The sequence below is a fragment of the Scomber japonicus genome, chromosome 24 (assembly GCF_027409825.1).
Source record: "Scomber japonicus isolate fScoJap1 chromosome 24, fScoJap1.pri, whole genome shotgun sequence".
Lineage (NCBI taxonomy): Eukaryota > Metazoa > Chordata > Actinopteri > Scombriformes > Scombridae > Scomber > Scomber japonicus.
The window spans coordinates 1,868,878-1,891,595 of NC_070601.1; the positions used below are offsets into that span (position 1 = coordinate 1,868,878).

A 22,718-nucleotide genomic window follows, 5' to 3' on the forward strand; every position below is an offset into this window, starting at 1 on the left:
CTTTCTTTTTCCAAACACATCCTGGTTTTATATCCTTGACTAAAAATGCAGTTTTCAGGCAGAGTTTAAAGATTAAAGCAAGAAAACAGATGAGGGGAGGAAGAAAGAGGAGGAGGAGAGGAAAGAAGAGGAGGAGAGGAGAGGAAGGATGAGGAGGAGGAGGAGAAAGAAAAGGAGGAGGGGAGGAAGAATGAGGAGGAGGAGGACAAAGAGACGAAGAAGAAAAAGAAAGAGGAGGAGGAGGGGAGGAAGAGAGACGAGGAGGAGGGGAGGAAGAAAGAAGAGGAGGAAGAGGAGGAGGAGAAAGAGACAAAGAAGAAAAAGAAAGAGGAGGAGGAGAAAAAGAAATAGGAGGAGGAGGAGGAGAAAAAGAAAGAAGAGGAGGGAGAGGAGGAGGAGAAGAAGGAGAAAGAGACAAAGAAGAAAAAGAAAGAGGGGGAGGAGGAGGAGAAAAAGAAATAGGAGGAGGAGGAGGAGAAAAAGAAAAAAGAGGAGGGAGAGGAGGAGGAGGAGAAAGAGACAAAGAAGAAAAAGAAAGAGGAGGAGGAGAAAAACAAGAAGAGTAGGCTAGGGGGAGAAGAAAGAAGTGAGGAGGAGGAAGAGGAGAAATAGAAGAAGAACAACCAAAAAAGGAGAAGAAAGAAGAAAAAGGAGAAGAGGAAGAGGAGGAGACGAAGAATAAAAAGAAGAAATACAAAAATTCTCTTATTTCAGCTCGTTAAATATAAACATGAGAGACAGCAGTGAAGAGAGGAACGAGTAAAGAAGTGAAGCAGGAAGAGGTGAAAGAAAGAAAGGAAGGAACGACGGGAAGGAGAGGAGGGAGCACAGGAAGGTCAGGTAGGAGGCCTGCGGACAGGAAGTGGAGACAGGAAGCAGAGAGGAGGAAGAGGATGGTCCAACTGAGATTAGCTTGTTCCTCACAGAGAGAGAAAAGTACTGATGTAGTATTATAGTGATGTAGTATGCAGTATTACAGTAAAAGTACTGCAGTATTATAGTGATGTAGTATGCAGTATTACAGTAAAAGTACTGCAGTATTATGAGTGATGTAGTATGCAGTATTACAGTAAAAGTACTGCAGTATTATAGTGATGTAGTATGCAGTATTACAGTAAAAGTACTGCAGTATTATGAGTGATGTAGTATGCAGTATTACAGTAAAAGTACTGCAGTATTATAGTGATGTAGTATGCAGTATTACAGTAAAAGTACTGCAGTATTATGAGTGATGTAGTATGCAGTATTACAGTAAAAGTACTGCAGTATTATAGTGGTGTAGTATGCAGTATTACAGTAAAAGTACTGCAGTATTATAGTGATGTAGTATGCAGTATTACAGTAAAAGTACTGCAGTATTATAGTGATGTAGTATGCAGTATTACAGTAAAAGTACTGCAGTATTATAGTGATGTAGTATGCAGTATTACAGTAAAAGTACTGCAGTATTATAGTGATGTAGTATGCAGTATTACAGTAAAAGTACTGCAGTATTATGAGTGATGTAGTATGCAGTATTACAGTAAAAGTACTGCAGTATTATAGTGATGTAGTATGTAGTATTACAGTAAAAGTACTGCAGTATTATAGTGATGTAGTATGCAGTATTACAGTAAAAGTACTGCAGTATTATAGTGATGTAGTATGTAGTATTACAGTAAAAGTACTGCAGTATTATGAGTGATGTAGTATGCAGTATTACAGTAAAAGTACTGCAGTATTATAGTGATGTAGTATGCAGTATTACAGTAAAAGTACTGCAGTATTATAGTGATGTAGTATGCAGTATTACAGTAAAAGTACTGCAGTATTATGAGTGATGTAGTATGCAGTATTACAGTAAAAGTACTGCAGTACCTCAACAGTGTACTAGAATAAAGTACAAGTACCTCTACAGTTAAGTATAAGTACTAGAGTAAAGTATAAGTACCTCTAACAGTACTACAGTAAAGTACAAGTACCTCAACAGTGTACTACAGTTACGTAAAGTACAAGTACTTCTAACAGTACTACAGTAAAGTACAAGTACCTCAACAGTGTACTAGAGTAAAGTACAAGTACCTCAACAGTGTACTACAGTTAAGTAAAGTACAAGTACCTCTAACAGTACTACAGTAAAGTACAAGTACCTCTGCAGTAAAGTATACGTACTAGAGTAAAGTACAAGTACCTCTACAGTAGAATATAAGTACTAGAGTAAAGTATAAGTACCTCTACAGTAAAGTATAAGTACTAGAGTAGAGTACAAGTACTGCTAACAGTACTACAGTAAAGTACAAGTACCTCAACAGAGTACTAGAGTAAAGTATAAGTACTTCTACAGTAAAGTATAAGTACTAGAGTAAAGTATAAGTACCTCTAACAGTACTACAGTAAAGTACAAATACCTCAACAGTAAAGTATAAGTACCTCTAACAGTACTAGAGTAAAGTACAAGTACCTCTAACAGTACTACAGTAAAGCACAAATACCTCAACAGTAAAGTATAAGTACCTCTAACAGTACTACAGTAAAGTATAAGTACCTCTAACAGTACTACAGTAAAGTACAAGTACCTCAACAGTAAAGTATAAGTACCTCTCTCAGTACTAGAGTAAAGTATAAGTACTAGAGTAAAGTATTGTACCTCTAACAGTACTACAGTAAAGTATAAGTACCTCTATCAGTACTACAGTAAAGTATAAGTACCTCTAACAGTACTACAGTAAAGTACAAGTACCTCTAACAGTACTACAGTAAAGTACAAGTACCTCTAACAGTACAACAGTAAAGTATAAGTACCTCTAACAGTACTACAGTAAAGTATAAGTACCTCTAACAGTACTACAGTAAAGTACAAGTACCTCAACAGTAAAGTATAAGTACCTCTAACAGTACTAGAATAAAGTATTTGTACTTTGGTAAATCTCCTTAAAGCAGATGAACTCACATTTGACGGGCTGCGGGTTGGACTGCTTCCTCCTCGGCATCTTCACCTCTCTGTCCTGGATCCTCACTCACAGTGTGGGCTCAACTGCATGTCACCATCATCATCATCATCATCATCATCATCTTCCTCCTCCTCCTCCTCCTCCTCCTCCTCCTCCTCCTTCCTCTTCCTCTTCCTCCCTGACACCCGGCTACCTCCTGAAACGGGTTTTTTTAAACACACTTGGTTAAAAAAGCAGCTGTAGTGTAATAAAGCTGCAGAGTTGGTAATAGTAATAATGATTAAATGTGATTAAAAGCACGTGTGAGGGCTCAGTCTATGTCTCTCAGGCTTTGTTATTGTTTCGCAGTAAATAGACGGAGCCATCTTTTGCTATCTCACTTTAAAAACGCTCAAAATTAAGCTTTAAAACATCAAATAAAATCCAGTTTGTTATCTTCGCGTACCTGTAATGTTGCTCCGCTTCAAAACTAATCCAAGAAAATGTCTCTTTTGTTGCCTAGTACACACAAAAACACACACATACACACACACATACACACATACACACACACTCACGGCTGCTCCGAGCTACGCCGGGTCCGGGTGACGTCACTGACAGGAGCTGGGGATTGTGGGAATTGTAGTGTCCTCGATTGGAAATTTAACAAAATAAAAGTTAAGAGGGAAAAAAAAGTAGTATCAACAACTATATGAAAATAATTAAGTCTTATGTGCTAAATAAAGAGTGTGACTTACATACTGGGCAGTTTATATATTTTTTATAATGTTTAAATACACTTAATTTAACAAAATAAAAGCATTTTCTTAATAATAGTGTCAACAACTATATGAAAATAATGAAGTCTTATGTGCTAAAATAAAGAGTGTGAATCCAAAACTTACATACTGGGCAATTTATATATTTTTTATAATAAATATTTAATATTTAACAATGTATTACTCATGTTTAAATACACTTAATTTAACAAAATAAAAGTTTTATGTGCTAAAAAACAAAAGATTCTTTATATCCACTTATCCATCAAATTATTAATTTTGCATGAAACACTTATTTATCTATTTATAAAAATATGTAATAAATAAGTTAAGCTCACAGTTAAACAAAAAATAAAGCTAAATAATACATTTTTCATAAATTAATATCAACTATCTGATAATAATGATTAAATCTTCAGTGGAGTTGCAAATCTAAAACATACATACTGTGCAATTTTTTATATTTCTATTACATTTATTGATTTATCACTTAAATATACATATTTATCAGTTTATTATTTTGTGTGATACACTCTGTATCTCAATTTATCACTTATTTATCTATCTATAGTATATAAAGAATTATATCTCCACATTAAATTCAGTTCACAGTTTTAAAAAAAAGCTAAAAGATTTTTTTAATAATATTGTTTTTAGGGCTGTCAAACAATTAATTTTTTAATCGCGATTAATCGCAGAATTTCCATAGTTAATCACGATTAATCGCGTTTTGAATTGCATGTTTAAAATCCTGTTATTTTCCATTTGAAGGCAGTTTTAAGCCCATAATGTAAAGCATTTCTTACCAGAGTGTCTTAACTGGGAATCAATCACGGCTCTGCTGCGACTCCCACACTCCAAAATGGTCCTTTGGTGGAGCTGAGGCTGGCTTGGCTGCACCTGGGTGTTTAGCGTGGAGGTGCTAACTCAAACTCCACGTACTCCGGTGGTAGTTAAACTCCGTTTGACACAGGTTGCATTTTACTTTTGACTTGTCAACTGAAGCGTCTGGAAGTGTTTTAAAGTTAAACAAGCCGTTCAAAAGTCCAGTAGCTCTCTTACTTTCCATCAGCGCGGTAGGTTTACTGCAGGAGGCCACTTCAAAGCATAGCGCTACAGCTAGAGGAGCCGTCTACGGGGGAGTAGAAGGGACAAAAAGGCTTGCAACATTAAAATGCGATTTTAAAAAAAACGCGTTATGGATTGCATTAATCTAATCGTGATTAACACGTTAACGTTTGTTATTATAACTATTTGCTGATTTTCCTCTGCAGACGTAATTCTACAACATCTACTCTGTAAATTTGCACAAATGCACAAAGCAAAACGTAAGCATTGTAAACTCTTTTAATATTATTAAATTAAATAATACAGTGATAATACATTTATAGTCAGATCGTGTGAAATGTGAAAATCTACATAAACAGAAAACAGTTAATCAATCAGAAAACACTGAATATGAAGTTATAACATTTTGAATACTTGTGTTAACTCTATTTATTAATATCATTATATTACTGTCAGTCATTATTCACCTTCCATACACTTTGCTTCTTATCGTCTCATTCAATGCAAATAAAATATATTCAGTTTCAAATTGTACCGGGGGGGGCAACAAATAAGACTTTTATCCGTCAATGTCTGAAACCTTAGAAATAAAACCTCAAGAGTCCACTTACTGCAAACTTCAAGAGCTTTCAGCCACATCTCATGTCCTTCATCACTGGATGTTGAGTTTTCTGACTTTTTATGTTTTCTCTGCAAAGATTAACCCTCCTCGAGTTAAGGAAGGAAGGGAAGAAGGAAGGAAAGGATGGAAAGGAAGGAAAGAAGGAAGGAAGGGAGGAAAGGATGGAAAGGAAGGAAGGGAGGGAAAGGTAGGAGGAAGGAAGGAGGGACGGAAGGGAGGAAGGAACGAAGGAAGGAAGGCAGGAGGGAAGGAGGAAAGAAGGGAAGAAGGAAGGAAGGAAGGAAGCAAAAGAAGAAAGGTAGGAGGAAGGAAGGAGGGAAGGAAGGGAGGAAAGGAAGGAAGGAAGGAAAGAAGGAAGGAAGGGAGGAAAGGAAGGAAGGAAGGAAAGAAGGAAGGAAGGAAGGAAAGGAAGGAAGGAAGGAAGGAAGGAAGGAAGGAAGGAAGGAAGGAAGGAAGGGAGGAAGGAAGGATCAGTCAAAACAGACAGGAAGGTTAATCATGATTATTAATATGATGGTAATTTTATTTTGGTAGTTTTCCAGGAAGTGGACCCTCAGCTGTTATTTTAATCATATTTTTCATTAAAAGTGACATCATTTGTGATCTTTCAGTTTCTCGGGAGGGCGGGGGGAGGGGGGGGGGTCACCATGGCGACTGCCGACCAATCAGCATCCTTTAAATCACGAGTTCATCATGGCCTCAAACTCATCGATCCTCTGCCGGGTGTTTCCTTTCCGGATCTTCCTGTACGACACAGTTTTGTACTTCAGTTTGCCGCCGCTCTTCTTCTTCTCTCCCTCCTTCTCCTCCACCACGGGGGTTTCTTTAAGCTCCTCCTCCTCCTCCTCCTGCTCTTCCTCTTCCTCTTCCTCCTCCTTGGATGGGGTCGGAGTGACATCTTTGCCTCCTTGTTCGTCGTCCATTAACGTTTCTTTTTCCTCCAAACTGCAACCTGAGGAAGGAAACAACATCAGCTGTGACTTCCTGTTTGATTAACCCTCCTGTTGTGCTTCCGGGTCAAATTGACCCTATCTCTTTTGACTGTTCCTTCCTTCCTTCCTTCCTTCCTTCCTTCCTTCCTTCCTTCCTCATTCCTTCTTTCCTCTCCTTACTTCCTTCCTCTATTCCTCCTTCCTTCCTTCCTTCGTTACTTCCTTCCTTCCTCATTTCCTTTTTTCTCACTTCCTTCCTCTTTCCTACCTTCTTTCCTTCCTTCCTTCCTCCCTCTTTTCCTTCCTTCCTTCTTTCCTCCTTTCCTCTCTTCCTTCGTTCCTCCCTCATTTCCTTCCTTCCTTCCTTCCATCCTCCCTCTTTTCCTCCCTTCCTTCCTTCCTTCTTTCCTCCTTCCCTCCCTTTCTTCGTTCCACCCTCTTTTCCTCCCTTCCTTCCTTCCTTCTTTCCTCCTTTCCTCTCTTCCTTCGTTCCTTCCTCATTTCCTTCTTTCCCCACTTCCTTACTTCCTCTTTCCCCTCTTCCTTCATTCCTTCCTCATTTTATTCCTTCCTTCCTTCCTTCCTTCCTTCCTTCCTTGACCTGAGCACAACAGGAGGGTTAAAACACAGAAGCTGATTTCCGTGTGTGGAGCTTCTTTTTCTTTCTTTTTTTTCTCTCTTTCATCATCAGACGTTCACTTTTGGGAAATGTGTCATCGATGTGGAATTTTAATGAGACGTTAATGAATGAATGAATCTCTCCTCTGTGAGTTATTGTGCTGCAGTTACGTAACATCTTCCTCTCTGCACTGCAAAAACTCTACAGCAGCACATTTTAGTTTTTTACAGATTAAATATGAAAATCAATCAATATATATATCTAATTGGTTTTTTTTTAATCATGCATTAATTAAATATAATTAACTGGACTCACTTTTAGATGTATCTCAGAGCTTTTAACTATGATGTCATCAGTCCTGCAATAATCAGGCCTACAATTTATAATTTTACTACTTTACTATTTATACGTTACAATAAGTTACAATACATTACGATAAGTTAAGATACGATGCGTTAAGATGTGTTACGATACGTTACGATACATTACGTTAAGATACGTTACGTTAAGATACATTACGATACGTTAAAATACGATACTTTACGATACGTTACGTCAAGATACGTTACGATACGTTCCGATACGTTAAGATACGATACGTTACGTTAAGATACGTTACGTTAAGATACATTACGATACGTTAAGATACGATACTTTACGATATGTTACGTCAAGATACGTTACGATACGTTACGATATGTTAAGATATGTTCCGATACGTTAAGATACGATACGATACGTTACGATACGTTACGTTAAGATACGTTACGATACGTTACGATATGTTAAGATATGTTCCGATACGTTAAGATACGATACGATACGTTACGATACGTTACGTTAAGATACGTTACGATACGTTAAGATACGTTCCGATACGTTAAGATACGTTACGATACGTTACGTTAAGATACGTTCCGATACGTTAAGATACGATACGTTAAGATACGTTAAGATACGTTACGATACGTTAAGATACGTTACAATACGATACATTACGATACATAATGTTAAGATACGATACGATACGTTACGATACGTTACAATGCAATACATTACGATATGTTAAGATACGTTAAAATATGTTACATTACAATACATTACAATACATTACGTTAAGATACGATACGTTACGATACATTACGATACGTTACGATGCAATACATTACGATACGTTAAGATACGTTAAAATATGTTACATTACAATACATTACGATACATTACGTTAAGATACGATACGTTACGATACATTACGATACGTTACGATGCAATACATTACGATACGTTAAAATACGTTAAAATATGTTACATTACAATACATTACAATACATTACGATACATTAAGATACGTTAAAATATGTTACATTACAATACATTACGATACATTACGATAAAATATTCCTTTATTAGTCCCACACTGGGGAAATGTGTATTATTACAGCAGCAAGTACACAGTAAGAAATAGAAGAGCATCAATTAGTGTAAAGATTAATTATGAGTCAGAATATGAACTCACCTGCGTCTAGTTCAGGTGCTTCTCTTTCTTCTCTTTCTTCTTTTTCTTCTCTTTCTTCTTCTGCCGTCAGCTCCATCCGATCCAGACGAGTGCGAACAGGCGGAGTGTGTGTGTGTGTGTGTGTCGGAGTGTGTGTGTGTGTGTGTGTCAGAGTGTGTGTGTGTGTCCCAGAGGCCCGCTGGCTCTCATTGAGGCTCAGTGATGTGAGATAAAGGAGAGTTTTGGCAGCTTCTCCTCCTCTCACTGTTTCACACAGTTCAGAGTCTTTATGGACAGATTTCTCTTCTTCTTTTTCATCTTCACATCCTTTCATCTTTTCTTCCACTTTGTTTTTTTCTACCTTTTCATCCTCTGCTTCCTTACACTCTTTCTTTTCATCATCTTCTTCCTCACACTCCACATCTTTGTCTTCTTCTTCTTCTTGTTTTCTCACTCCATCCTCTTTCGATTCTTTCTCTTCATCCACCTTTTTCTCCTTTCTCGTCTCTCCCTTCTTCTCTTCGTCATCCTCTTGCTCTTCTTTTCTTCCTTCTGCCTCCTTTCCACTCTCCATCATTTCTACCTCTCCTTCACTTTTTCCTTTCTCCTCTTCTCCTTCTCCTTCTACCTCTCCTCCTCTTTTTCCTGTCTCTTCTTCTTCTACCTCTCCTCCTCTTTTTCTTTTCTCTTCCTCTCTTTCTTCCACTTCCTCTCCTCCACGTTTTCCTTTCTCTTTCTCCTTTTCTTCCTCTACCTCTCCTCCTCTTTTTCTTTTATCTTCTTCCTCTTTTTCTACATCATTCACCTGTTCTTCTTTCTCTACCGCTCCTCCACTTTTTCCTTTCTCTTCCTCTTTTTCTTCCACTTCCTCTCCTCCACTTTTTCCTTTCTCTTCCTCTTTTTCTTTCTCTACCGCTCCTCCACTTTTTCCTCTCTCCTCCTCTTCTTCTTCCTCTACCTCTCCTCCACTTTTTCCTTTCTCCTCTTCTCCTTCTACCTCTCCTCCTCTTTTTCTTTTATCTTCTTCCTCTTTTTCTACATCATTCACCTCTTCTTCTTTCTCTACCTCTCCTCCTCTTTCTCCTTTCTCCTCTTCCTTTTCCTCTTTTTTCACCTCTTCTTCTTCCTGTTTTTCAATCTTTTTCTCCTCTTCACCTTTGCCCTCGTTCTTATCTTCCTCCTTTTCTTCCTCCTCGCTCATTTCCTCTTCCTTTCTAGTCTTTTCTTCATCCTCTATTTTCGCCTCTTCCCTCACTTCTCCTCCCTTCTGTTCTTCATCCACCTCCTCCGTTTCCTGCTTTTCTTTTCCTCCCTCTTTCTCTTCTCCTTTCTCGCCCTCTACCTCCTTTTCTTTCTCTTCTTCCTGTTTATCAGTCTTTACCTCCTCCTCATCATCTTTGTTGATCCTTTCTTCTTCCTCTACTTGCTTTTCTTCCTCCTCCTCTTGTTTTCCACCTTTTCTCTCCTTTTCATCTTTCCATTCTTGACTTTGTTGATCCTCTGTTTCTCTTCCCGCCTCCTCCGTCGTCACTTTTTCTTCATCGTCTGCTTCTCGGACACTTTCTTCTAGCTCCTTTTCTTCCTTCTCTTCTTCTACCTCTTTTTCTTGACCCACTTCGACCTCCTGCTCTTCTTTTCTTTCTTCTCTCTCCTTTTTATTCTCCATCATCTCCACTTCGTGCACTTCTTCTTCTTTCTGTTTTTCAATCTTCATCTCTTTGTCCTCCTCCTCCTCCTCCTCCTCCTCCGTGTTTATCGTCCTCTCTTCCTCTGTTTCTTTCTCCCCCTCTTCTTCGCCTCCTTGCGAATCCTCCTCCTCTCGTTTTCCACCTTTACTCTCGTTCTCATCTTCCCATTCTTGAGCGTGTTGATTCTCTGTTTCTCTTCCAACCTCCTCCTCCACTTTTTCTTCGTCATCTGCTTCTTGAACACTTTCTTCTACCTCCTTCTCTTCCTCCTCTCTTATTTTCACCTCCTCCTTCTCCTCCTCCACTTCATTTTCTTGACCCACCTCTCTCTCCTTTTCATTCACCGTCACCTCTTCTTCTTTCTGTTTTTCAATCTTTGTCTCCACCTTGTGGTGTTTGAGCCTTTCATCTTTCTCCTCCTCCGTATGTATTGTCCTCTCTTCCTCCGTTTCAACATTTCCATCGTCTTTCTCCTCCTCTTCTTCACCTCCTTTCCATTCTTGAGCTCGTTGATCCTCTGTTTCACCTCCCACCTCCTCCGTCGTCACTTTTTCTTCATCATCTGCTTCTCGAATGCTTTCTGCTACCTCCTTTGCTTCCTTTTCTTCTTCTACCTCACTTTCTTGATCCACTTCAACCTCCTGCTTTTCTTTTCTTTCTTCTATCTCTTTATTATTCTCCAGGATTTCTACTTCATGCACCTCTTCTTCTTTCTGTTTTACTATTGTCCTCTCTTCTTCCTCCTCTTCTTCCCCTCTTTGCAAATCCTCCTCCTCTCGCTTTCCACCTTTACTCTCATTTTTATCTTCCCACTCTTGAACTTGCTGATCCTCTGCTTCCTTTTCCATCTCTTCCACCTTCCCTTTTGCTTCATCCTCTGCTTCTTGAACACTTTTTCCCATCTTCTCCTCCAACGTAGCTCCTTCAGTGTCATCAGGACTTTGCGCAAACTCGTCCTCTCCTTTGCTTTCAGACAGAATCGGCGCCATCGTGTCCTCCAGTGACAGAATATCTCCAAAAAGTCCGACTGCCTGAATAACCCGAGACACGATGGAGTTCTCCTCCAGGTCCAGACTGTCCAGCATGTCTGCGGCCGTCCACCAGCTGGCCATCATGTGACGAGATGAAGGCGAACTGCTCCTTCGCTGCTCGCTTTGTCGAAATGTGTCACACGGAGAGGAAAAAGAAAACCTGCACTCAAATCACTCAGAAGGGATTGAACAGAACAACCCCCCACTTTCCAACACACACACACACACACACACACACACACACAGACACACACACACGTCACTCCACAATCCACAGTCTGGTGACCCGAAGGCCACGTTTTAAGCCTCATGCTGTACAACTTTGTGTTTGTAATACTTTAATCTCTCAGGTGTGATTTCTCTTACTCATTTCTACTTCAACAAGAGTCATTTAAAGCCTTTTTTAAAACATGCTGAGATCATGTAAAGTCTGCAAGCAAGTCAAATAAATACAGAAAATACATTTGGATAAAATTATACAGTGGAATACATCATCTCTTATTGTCTTTATCAAGGTTTTAACACTCAGTTTTTGTTAGAAGCTTATTTTGGAGGCTTTACTTTGTGCTTCAGCAACTACAGGGCTGCAACTCATTATCTTCATTAATCGTTATTTTGTCCACAAACTAAATAACTCAAATTTAAGAAGCTGGAACCAGATTATATGGAGATTTTCCTCCTTAAACAATGACTCATAAATGATTAATTGATTGTCAAAATAGTTGGGTATTAAGATTGTGACGATGAAAGATTAGAAATAGTTAAATTAACATATTTACAAAATAATTTCTATGATATTTTAATACCATAAACTGACGATTGAGTTGTGTGTATTTACCACCAGCAAATACCACGACTGGGGGATTGTGAAATATTGAAGCCATGAGACCAAGAAACATTTAATCAGGCACCAAAAAGAACATTTTTCATATCTAATTATTCAGTTAAAACTCAATTACGTGCATTAAAGTCTAAATTATGTTTCAAAGCTTTTTCCAGGGAGAAAACTAAACTGAAAAAATAGTCAAATTTAATTAAAACAAGCCTAAAAATACTCCAACACCACCCACTACGTCCTCAATATGAAACATGAAGTAGAATTATAACTTTTCTGACAATATCAAAAGGTTTGAAAACATATAAAATGTCTTAAAAGTAGAATTTATATCAGATTGTTGGATTGTGTTACATTACAGGCGTTCCTAATAAAGTGATTGTTGAGAGTATGACTGCATGACGATCAACCACCGGCCCCCCTGAGTGGTTTATCCAACTGTGGTATGTAAAGCTTCACAATAAGCTGTAATAGGTGTTCAAGTCTCACATGTGCTGGCATTATGTCACCGTTTCCCAGACAGAGTTACACACTCTTACACACACACACTAGCTGCATTTAAATAAATAGAAGTGATCTTTGAAGGATTAAAGTTTGCAAAATGAAAACATAAGCTTCATAATTCTTCTTTTACACCAATTTGCAGCTTATTTTTCCTAACTCGTGTATCTCATACTGCACTTAGTTTCCCTTTTTTTCAATTATTTATTTGTAATTTTAATAATCTTTTAAATCATAAAGGCGTCAGTCATTATTCCTCAGCTATTGGAGAGATCAGTAAATATCAGAGACTCATAAAATGTATTTTATTTTCATGAAAATATCCTCAGATCTAAAAATATATTAAATGCACTACCCTCGTATGTCCACTAGATGGTGGTATAACACTTAGATCTGATCTCAGTAGCTTACAGTTGTTCCTTAAAAGTAAACAGCAACATCTAAATATACTCACAATCAGAAGTCTTTCACAATTAGCCAACCAAAACCAATTAGCAGAATTAGGCCTCTTTCCTAGAAATGCTCTCTTGGGTTAATTATACAAGAAGAAAATAGGAACTGTGTCCTAAAATTCTCTAAAATTACCCAAATTAACAGCAGACTCTCTCTTATTAAACCTCCAGCTGTTACAAATAATAATTAAAAAAACAAGAGGGTTGAGCCACAAATTATAAGTTACTAGAACATTTATTGCAACAATAAAATAATTAATCTTTTATGAAAATATGCACTAAATGTGTTCTACAAGTAGTTTTACATTCAACAGTTGTGCAACTACAAAGTTAATTTAGGGTTAAACTGCTCATAAATACGCCCGTTGTTACAGTTATTAATATACAAGTGATAAATGTGAATCCTTTTTTAAATTTTAATGCACAACACGAAGGCAGAGGTGCTTTTTTCTGCCCATCTTCAAACACAGCACAAGTGACAGTACAGTTAATACAGTGTTTTGTGATTAATAGTGCATAATGAAAGTCTTTAATCAACCTCTCAGCACTTTATATTCCTGCTTGATTTTAGGAGTATCACACGAGGAATTAATTCTGAATCATTTTGAGAAACAAACTCCTCAAATTTCAAAGAGTTTCTAGTTTAAAAAGCATAATTATTCCTTCTTATTGATCTCCATTTAAGATTCACTTCTACTCTGTGACTTCGTTTCCTGCTGCACCCTCCAGGCGCTGAGCACCTCGTCGCCTTTGGCCTCGGCCTCGGCGGCGGCCTTCGCTCTGGCCCTCTGCCTTGTTTGGGCGATGAAGGCAGAGATGTCCTCCTCCTCATCCTCATCATCGGCGTCCTCCCTCCTGCTCCTCTGCCCTTCTGTGTCGCTGCTTTCATATCGTGTATGATGGGTGAATTTTCTCTTGGTGGAGAAGTCGTTGTAGCTTTCCGTCCCCTCGTCGCTCTCTGCGTAAGCGCCGTACGATCTCCCCGCTCGGCTGTAGCTTTGGGATTGCGTGAACCCGTTACAGGACGTGTCTTCACTTGATAGATTCTCACGTAATCTTGACCTGTATCTGGAGGTAACGCCGTACGCCTCCTCGTCTTCTTCATTGGCAGCGTAGGAGGCTCTGCGGCTGGAGTAGTCGAATTCAGAAGCGGAGGCGTCGAGGTCATCGTACGGATCCTCTTCTGGGATTGCTTCAGATCCAGAGGCAGATTTTCTCGGTGGAGGTCTGACACTTTTCAGCCAGTCATCAATGCTAGTGTTCTTATTTTTCTCCAGCGCTGGGTTGAGATTCAAACACCCAGAGAGGCCGAAACTCCTCACAGGTTTCTCCTTTTTCTTCGCTTCCTCAAGAAACTCCTCCTCTTTCCTCTTGCTCTCCTCCTCCTCCTCGTCTTCATCCTCCTTCGGTTTCTTCTTCTTGTAGAGAGTGCTACGCCTGTTGTCCTCTAAGATCTTCTTCTTTTCATAGGTTGCCATCTTGCCCCTCATCTCTGACTTTATCTCCTTGTCTATGGCATCCAGTTTGCCCAGATTTACTTGGTCCTGGAAGAGGCTGTAAAGAGGAACGCTGGTGGTGGTGATTTTGTTTTTCTTGGTGCCCAGTGTGGAGCCCAGTGTGGAGCCCAGTGTGGAGCCCAGTGTGGAGCCCAGTGCTGAGCCTCTTCCAGTGAGGCCTGAGACGCTGCTGGATCCTCCACCTGAGAGCACCGACGCCGCCCTGCCACGACCCTGTGACAGAGCGCTGGAGTAGGAAGCACCACTTAACATTGAGGCTTTGTCATCGTCTGCGCCTCGGCCAGAAATCACACTCGCTGCAGGACCGAAGCTGAACTCCGATCCTGCACGTGATGGAGGAGGCAGGCTCATCTCGGTCTGCTTCTGTTTGATGGTTTCAGAGACGACATTAGCGATCCAGTTTTGGATGCTGGACAGATTGACCATTGGCTCACCTCCAGGGCCTTGCATCGTAGGAACTGGGACGATAGGAGGAACTGGTGTCAGTGGATTAACCGGGGCAGCAGATTGTGCAGATCTCATGCTGCGAGGTTGAGAAACTGAAGATATGACAGAAGACCTGCCGCTGAGCATCGACATGTTGTCGTCGTTGGCAACGCTTGGTGATCCCGTGACTCCGGCTCCAGCCCAGAAGGCGGAGAGCGGTATCGTACCTCCGCTGACGCAGCTCTCGTTCTCCCAGCCGCACATGGACTGACTCTCTTCTAAATTCTTCTTCGCTCGCTCCAGAATCTCCTCGCGCCTCTGTCTCCGTCTCACCGCCGCAGAGTCTTCACCCCGACTCATCTCCAAAATCTCATCTTTGTCCTCCTCCCCGTAACGCTTCTGCTGCCTCAGCTTCCATGACTGATAGGCCGTCAGGTTGACCTCTTGCAGGGATGGTGTCTTGGCCTCTTCCTCTCCGTTACCGTCGCCGACTGAACTTTTCTCTCCGTCCTCCCGATCTTTCTTGTTCCAGCCAAACTGGATCCTCTTGACGCGCCAGCGCTCCAAAGGTGTCATCTTCTCCTTGTTCCTCTGGCAATAGTTGTACATGGAGCTGGTGTCAGAGAGGATGCTCTCCACCTCATCATTAACCTTCTTATTTCCTCCTTCCCCTCCATCTGTGGCTGTGCTCTCGCTGCCTTCATCGTCCTCTTTCTTGCGGTAGCGAGCGGCTGCTTGTTCCTCGATCTCCTTCAGCCGCTGCTTCCAAAGATCGGAGTAACTTGTGCAGCTGGAGGTGGACATCGCATCGGAGGGAGGGCGTCTGTTGCGACGCTTCACCCGCTCCTTCACAGCTCGTACATCCTCGCTGGTGACGCTCTCAACGTCAGCATCTCCATATCCTCCCGGAGGCCTTGGTTTGCCCCCAGTGAGAGATTCCCCATCCTCCCCTTCACAATTCAGCTGTGCCTCCCACCACTCATCACTCTGATATACTTCATTTCTCCGCTGCCACTCACGGATCATGCTGCCCACACCGTCGTCATCATCCCCGTCTTGCCCGCCCTCCTGCCCTGGAAGAACGACGTCCTCTTGAACACCAGTCGACGCCTGGTTGTCCAGCCCGTTCTGAGCTCCGATCAATCCACTCCTGAGCGCCGCAGCAGCTGCAGAGGAGGCGACGCTGCTCATCACGCTGGCTCCATCCTCCTCTTCTTCCATCATGATGGACTGGGCTTTCACCTCGATCATGCTCTGCTCATCCTCTTTATCTGTATCATCATCATCGTCATCATCATAGTCGTCCCCGCCTTCGCCAAAGATGCGAGCACGTGTGCGAGCGTCGATGACAGAACACTGGCTGAGTGTGTCATCGTCGTCGTCGCGTTCCTCCATCAGGTTCTCGTTCAACTCTCGCAGCTGCTTCAGGAAGCCCTCGTTGGGGTTGATGGGACGTTTTTTCCTCATGGAGGTCAGGGCCTCCATGATGGACATGTGCTGGAAGATCATCAGGTAGGACGCCACCAGGACAGCGGAGCGACTGACGCCCATCATGGAAACCACAAGAACCTTCCCTGTAATCACACAAGAAAGCAATTATCGTCTCATACTGGATTTCTGAGGCCAAGAATAAGAGTTTTATATCTTGGTTATGTTAATTGATGTACTTTAAAGTTTATATGTTGAACTTTTTTCCACATCCAGCAGTCACTGATCAACATTATCATTAATTTGAAGTCGTGCTTCTGTCCACCTGCTGAATGTAAGTCCAATATTCACTCTACTTTGAGCTCTTTATAGCTGCTAAATGCTCCACTGTGTTCACCAGCTAGTCTACAGCTATCTGTGCCTGTTTGCCTGTTTGGTGCTGAGCAGGTAGTGAACAGTGGCTTTCATTTCATTTAACAATATATTTTAAAACTGTTTGACGTTTGTTGACAATTAAAGGAATATTAATTGTATTTCTGTAGTGTTAGAAGCCTGGATTCCTGCATCAGTATCCGTGCATGAAAGAAGTTTTTGTAGTTGTGTGTGATTTGATTTCCTGCTTTTATAATGAAAAAGAAACATAATTATAGGTGCCCAGTTATTGGAAATGAACAGATATTATTTATTTAAACATGAAAATAGTTCTATCAAAGTCAAAGGTCATGGTCAAATTAGCAAAAGACAAAATTTAGAGTGTTATCGGCCATGATCTCAGAGTGAAATATTCCACAGGTAGAGAGTAAATGAAGCATCAGCAAAGTTAATTTAATTGGTGAATTATACTCAAATAATTTTCTGATAATGAAACAAATTAAAATCACATTTGCACCAGCAGTGAAAGTGTTATTGTTAAAGGATTTCATTACACAAGGCGATGAGAACTACAATTGTTGCTGCAGACGTCATCAGGCAACAGTTTGTGAATCAGCTGCAGTCGTGATGAATGGAGACAGTCAACACTATGAACGTAACTTGCTTTTCTTCCAGGAACTCTGTGTGATCCATAACCCATTTTCTCAGAAACTAGGGATGTTTTTGTAAGTTGACAGTTAAAGGTCAGCTGTTCTGCTTTATCTTTCACGGCATCGCTAGTAACCCCACCCAGGGACATACAGATGAAAGAAAATTGTTTTTAGCTACATCAAGTAAAATAAGTGTATTGTGTTTTGTTCCAAAAAGAAAATGAAACTTAATGTGATCCGCAGAACACATATTTGGTAGCAGAATTCACACGCACAAACCAATTATAATAAGACTTATAATCATCAAGCAAAAAAGAGAATAAAAACAATAGAGATAAACTACATCTCACCTTTGTGTGTCAGCAGAGCCTCGTCCAAGAATTCAGCAGTGGGCCTGAAGTGCACCGAGATGTCGGCATCGGGGAAGTCGTCCACCTCGATGCCCATGTACTGGATGTTCATGCCTGCGTAGAAAGTCTCCCCCGTGTAGACCCCCGTGCCGTGGGCGGTGTTAAGGATGTGGGTGATGCCCATTCGCTTCAGACGAGCTTTATTGACTGCAACAGATCTGAAGAAGAAGAAGAAGAAGAAGAAGAAGAAGAAGAAGAACAGTCATATTGTGCATGAAATTAGACGTCCAAATTTGAGTGAGCAAGTTCAATTTTGACCTTAACATCTATCTGTGTAGCTTGTTGAGCAGCTTTCAACCCTAACATGTGATCTTTGAGCTGTGGATGTTCAAACTTTCCATTTTTACAAGTGAGAGAATTCCAAGCACTAATGAAGACCGTGCAATTCCACTGAGAGCTTTAGAAAAAGCTTGTAAGTGGATCTTGAGTTGAAACTGTTTAGTGCTTCAAGATCTCAGAAATTGAGAAAGTTTAAAGATCTGAAACTCCAACCAGCGCTGAAGACCATGAGATGTGTTTGAAAGTTGAGAACAAGCTAGTAAGTGGGCCTTGAGTTGAGATTGGTTTTGCTTGTCCGGCACAGCTTTGACGCCAATCAGGATAAGACGTCCAAAAAGTTTGAAGATCTATGAATTAGTGACGACTTGTGACTCGTTTGAGAGTTGGGAAGAAGCGAGTAAATCGGCCTTGAGTTGAGAGAGCCCCTCGAGATGATCTATTTAGTTTTTAGTTCCACTTGTTGGTAAAGCACAAAGTCACTTTTAAAGAAACTTAAGAAAACTTTAAATTAGATTTGTTAATTTTGTTAGAAAAATGTTTAATTGGATCTCACTGATTCCCCAAATTTTGTTAGTAATTCCAGGAAAAGGGAACAAACATAAATAATCCTCTATGATGTTAATTTGCACGTAACATAACTGGGTACACCACGCACATTTAGCTGGTTTTTATTCACATTTTCAGTTTGTGCATGAGAAAATCTGAGTGGAAACACTGAAAATTAAAAGAAATATATGTCTGAATATCGTAAAAATGAGAAGACTGTAGAGTTCCTCCAATTAATCCATGACAAAAGGAGAAATACCACATTTCTGTTCATGTTCTCTACATTGGTTTTTCTCTTCCTGCCACCAGCTGTTCATCTCAACAACCTGACTACTAATATTTGCATCCTGGTAGTGAATAAAAATACACATTAACAGTGTATTATCAGTGTTTTTCTAATCAAACTGTCCTTGTAGAAGCTTTTTCCTGTATATATATGGTGATCCTCCGAGACACTCACTTCTCAGCTATGAAGATGCTGGGCCACACCTCGTCCACGGGGTTAACGGGGGCCTCCAGGCGGTCCTGCACCATGGCCCTCTGGATGTCCAGCACACAGGGGGTGTTGTAAGGACTGCGGTCGTCGATCATGTCCTTGACGCGGTTGTACAGGTCTTCCACCATCAGCTGCTCGGCGGTCTCCAGCATGGACTCCGGGATGGACTCGGCTCGCATGGGACGGTTCGGCAGCTCTGAGGAGGAAACAGGAAACACATGAGTACACTCTCAATAAGAGATTAATCTGATGCTTTGAGAACAATTCTGGCAACTTGTGAAGGCGAAGAACTCTTTACTAAAGCCATTTATTCATGCTTATGAACTTATAGACTCATCAGAAGGGGGTACAAACATATCTGTGAAGTCCCAAAAAGTTTCATAGTTTCATATATGACTCAGAGATAATTAAGGGTTGGCAAGATGAGCAATTCAAAAATATGTTAAATAGTTTTAAAAGCAGCATCAGGTTTGTTAAAATGTACATTTAGTATTTTTGTTGGTTTTATATCATTTAAATGACATTTGCACCATTTTTTAACCAAAAGTAAGACTGAATGCTCCTGAAAATGTCAAATGGTGTAACCACAAATGATGATACATATTAAATATTTTATCCACCTACAGTGTATTTAAGTGGACTTATGCTAATAATGACTTCATTCTGAGTATTTCTACATTTAAATATTAAAGCATTTTGTCAATATTGAGCAGGACGTATCCTAAAAACTGAATATTTATTGACAAATGATGTAAAAATGGTCCTACATTGCTTCAAATGTTAGTTTGTACATTTATTTTCCTGCATATAATCAGATTTTATTGAAAAAATACTGGTTACACCAATTGGACACTGGATTGCATCACATCATTGACCCATCTGCCAAATGTTCAGTGACACATTTTGAATCTCAGATCTTTGCAGCTTTATCATAATTGAACTTTTTCATGGTCATGTGGAGACACTGCAGTTGATTAAGGTTACAGAGGACTGTGTGATGTGGTAGAAGCCAGTAAGAAGCCTTTACTTGATATTTTTTGTGGCACAATCATTTTAAAATTCCTCTTAGTTCCCTGAGAGCTACATGGTGACCCTTCTTTGCCTTCCACATGTGCTTCTATTTCTTTGGAAACTAGTCTCAACATGGCATGCCTGCATTGATAATGAGCGCTCCATGAGGACAGAAGGGACCATCTTCTCATGTTGCAGAATACACTTCCAGCTCCCGATGGGAATAAAGCCTCTTCATGTCACATACTTTCACTGTCACCAAAGGACAGACAGCATATGATGATAAGTCTGGTAGGCATGCATATTGAAACACCACAGCTGGATTCACCCTCGTAGATAAAACATGTATCATCCATTAAGCTGCCAAATGTAATGTCAGAAGAGAAATGTGATAGAGGAGGCGCTCTGCAATGTGTCCTATCAGCTAATTTCCTCAATCAGCGCGACTCTGCTCCTCCAATGATTGGCGTCTCCCATCTCTCCGTCTGATAATGAACTGGAGGGAATGAAATGTGGATTCGCAGTAATTGAGGAGCATTCAATGAACTCAGAGCTCATTACTCCAAATGCTGCATTTGGATGAGTAGTGAAGGAGCGCCAAAGATAATCGCCTGAGTCTCATGAAATATTTAAAGGTGTGGTTTACATATTCTGCACATTTCCAGCTTTGTATTCATATTCTTGGGGCTCTACTAGAATATCTTTGCCATCATGGAATATATTTCCAGTTAAAACCTCCTTATTTACTTTATACTGGCTCATTTTGTTCAACAGTGTGAGATCATCAATACACTTGTTGTTTGATTTGAACTCAAGTAAACCAAAGACGCTAAAATTAGGCCTTAAAACTAAATTTTGCCACAGGAGCAATAAAATCAAATCTAATTTATACACAGACTCACACTGGCTGCCATCAACTAAGCAATTAATCAAATAAGCAGCCTGATGACATACTTTTTCTCTTCTCGTAGCATCTGGTGGACATTTTTCATTTTTTTTTTTGGTATTTTATGGACTTAAAATAATGAATAATTGGACTCTGAAATGCCATCTCATCGTCTCTCTCTGTTTCTGTGCTACAGCTGGAATAAATCAAACGTTTTAAACACTTTCAGACACAAGCTGCAGCGTCTCCTCGTCTCCTCGTCTCACCCTCGCTGATGATCTTCTTGGCGGCGATGGCCGATGAGAGGTGGATGGGCTCCATGAAGATGCTCGCAGCGTCCTCCGAGCCGGAGATCATGGAGAACCTGGACTCTGACGCCATCGAGAAACTGGAAAACACAAAGAGAGAGAGAGAGAGAGAGAGAGAGAGAGAGAGAGAGAGAGAGAGAGCAAATACATTGTTGCTGGGAATGACCTCAGTTTCCTTTCATTCATCCTGATTAGAATCATTTACTCTACATGTTTGTTTTTTGGTTGTTTTTATGAATCTCAAGAGTTCTTTTTTTTTTTGTTTACACCCCCATTATTTACCTTCAATACTATTACTACTACTAATACTACTATTACTACTACTAATACTACTATTACTACTACTACTACTACTACTACTACTACTGTACTACTACTACTACAATTACTGTACTACTACTACTACTGCTACTACTACTAGTAGCCTAGTGCTAATTACTACTACTGCTACTAGTGCTAATACTACTGCTACTAGTGCTAATACTACTAGTAGTACAACTACTACTAATAGTGCTACTACTACTAGTGCTAATACTACTACAACTAATACTACAAGTGCTAATGCTACTGCAACTAATACTACTAATGCTACTACTACTAGTAGCCTAGTGCTAATTACTACTACTACTACTGATAATAATAATATTACAAAGTGTTTTATGTATGAAAACCTAGGCTACATGTCAAATAATTCAGCTCTATAATCAAATCAAACAAAGAATAGTAAAATAAAAGTAAAGTAAAAACAAAGATAGTGAAATAAACAAATAAAATCAAATATAATCTATATAAGCTTTAAAAATGTTTTTTTTCAAATGTAAGAAACAGCGTTGATGCTTCTCAAGCTGTAAAATCCAGTTTTTCTTTTCTTCACAGCTGAAAATGTACAAGTTGAAGCTGAATGTGGAAACCAGCTGAAGGAAAGTCAGGAAAACGAGGCTTGTATCAGATTTATTGACGATTGGATGAAATGTGGGATCTAGAGAAGCTTTAAATCTGCTCTAAACGTGCCTCACATGTTTGTTTCCTGTTAACTGAACAGCTGTGTCGTGTTTTGAAGCTCGTCTTCTACCTCGGAGATGGACAGCGTAGATAATGAGACTGGATGTCTTGGACGCTCTCCTCCTCCTTCTCCTCCTCGTCTCCATTGGGAACCGTCTGATCCCCGCGCTCCCCGTTCTCATTGGTCGACGCCATGGCAACCAAGATCCTTGCCTCCTGTAAAGCAAAGGTGGATCCCTCTATCCAGCACACACAGGGAGAGAGATGATTCATATTTATGTTTCAGGTTTCTACATATTCAGGAGGAAAACAAGTACTATAAAGTCTTAAAAAACTAAATAACAAGCAGTCAAACATCAACTTTAAATAAAAGACATAAAACTAGCAACGCTTTCTGGTTTCCTAATTTTAAAATAAGTAAATCTGACCACCATCTTGATGCCAACAGGTGAAATG

At 40.1% G+C, this 22,718-nt stretch overlaps 2 protein-coding genes across 2 annotated transcripts in view; both read right to left on the reverse strand.

The window, feature by feature from the left end:
* The window catches only part of LOC128354610 (zinc finger protein 513), a 13,971-nt gene extending 10,904 nt beyond the window's left edge, over positions 1-3,067 (reverse strand). Inside the window, exon 1 of the mRNA XM_053314832.1 lies at positions 2,930-3,067. Coding sequence (XP_053170807.1) covers positions 2,930-2,969 — 40 coding nt within the window. The 5' untranslated portion in view covers positions 2,970-3,067. The remainder of the gene's footprint in view (positions 1-2,929) is intronic.
* A 10,083-nt stretch (positions 3,068-13,150) lies between these two features.
* On the reverse strand, positions 13,151-22,457 carry dusp27 (dual specificity phosphatase 27). The gene is made up of 5 exons (XM_053314741.1): positions 22,333-22,457; positions 21,219-21,340; positions 19,020-19,251; positions 17,675-17,892; positions 13,151-16,448 (listed from the first exon to the last, which is right to left on the reverse strand). Exons 1-5 carry the CDS (start codon positions 22,455-22,457, stop codon positions 13,612-13,614), a joined length of 3,534 nt encoding a protein of 1,177 aa, XP_053170716.1. The 3' UTR covers positions 13,151-13,611.
* Positions 22,458-22,718: the final 261 nt, after the last annotated feature.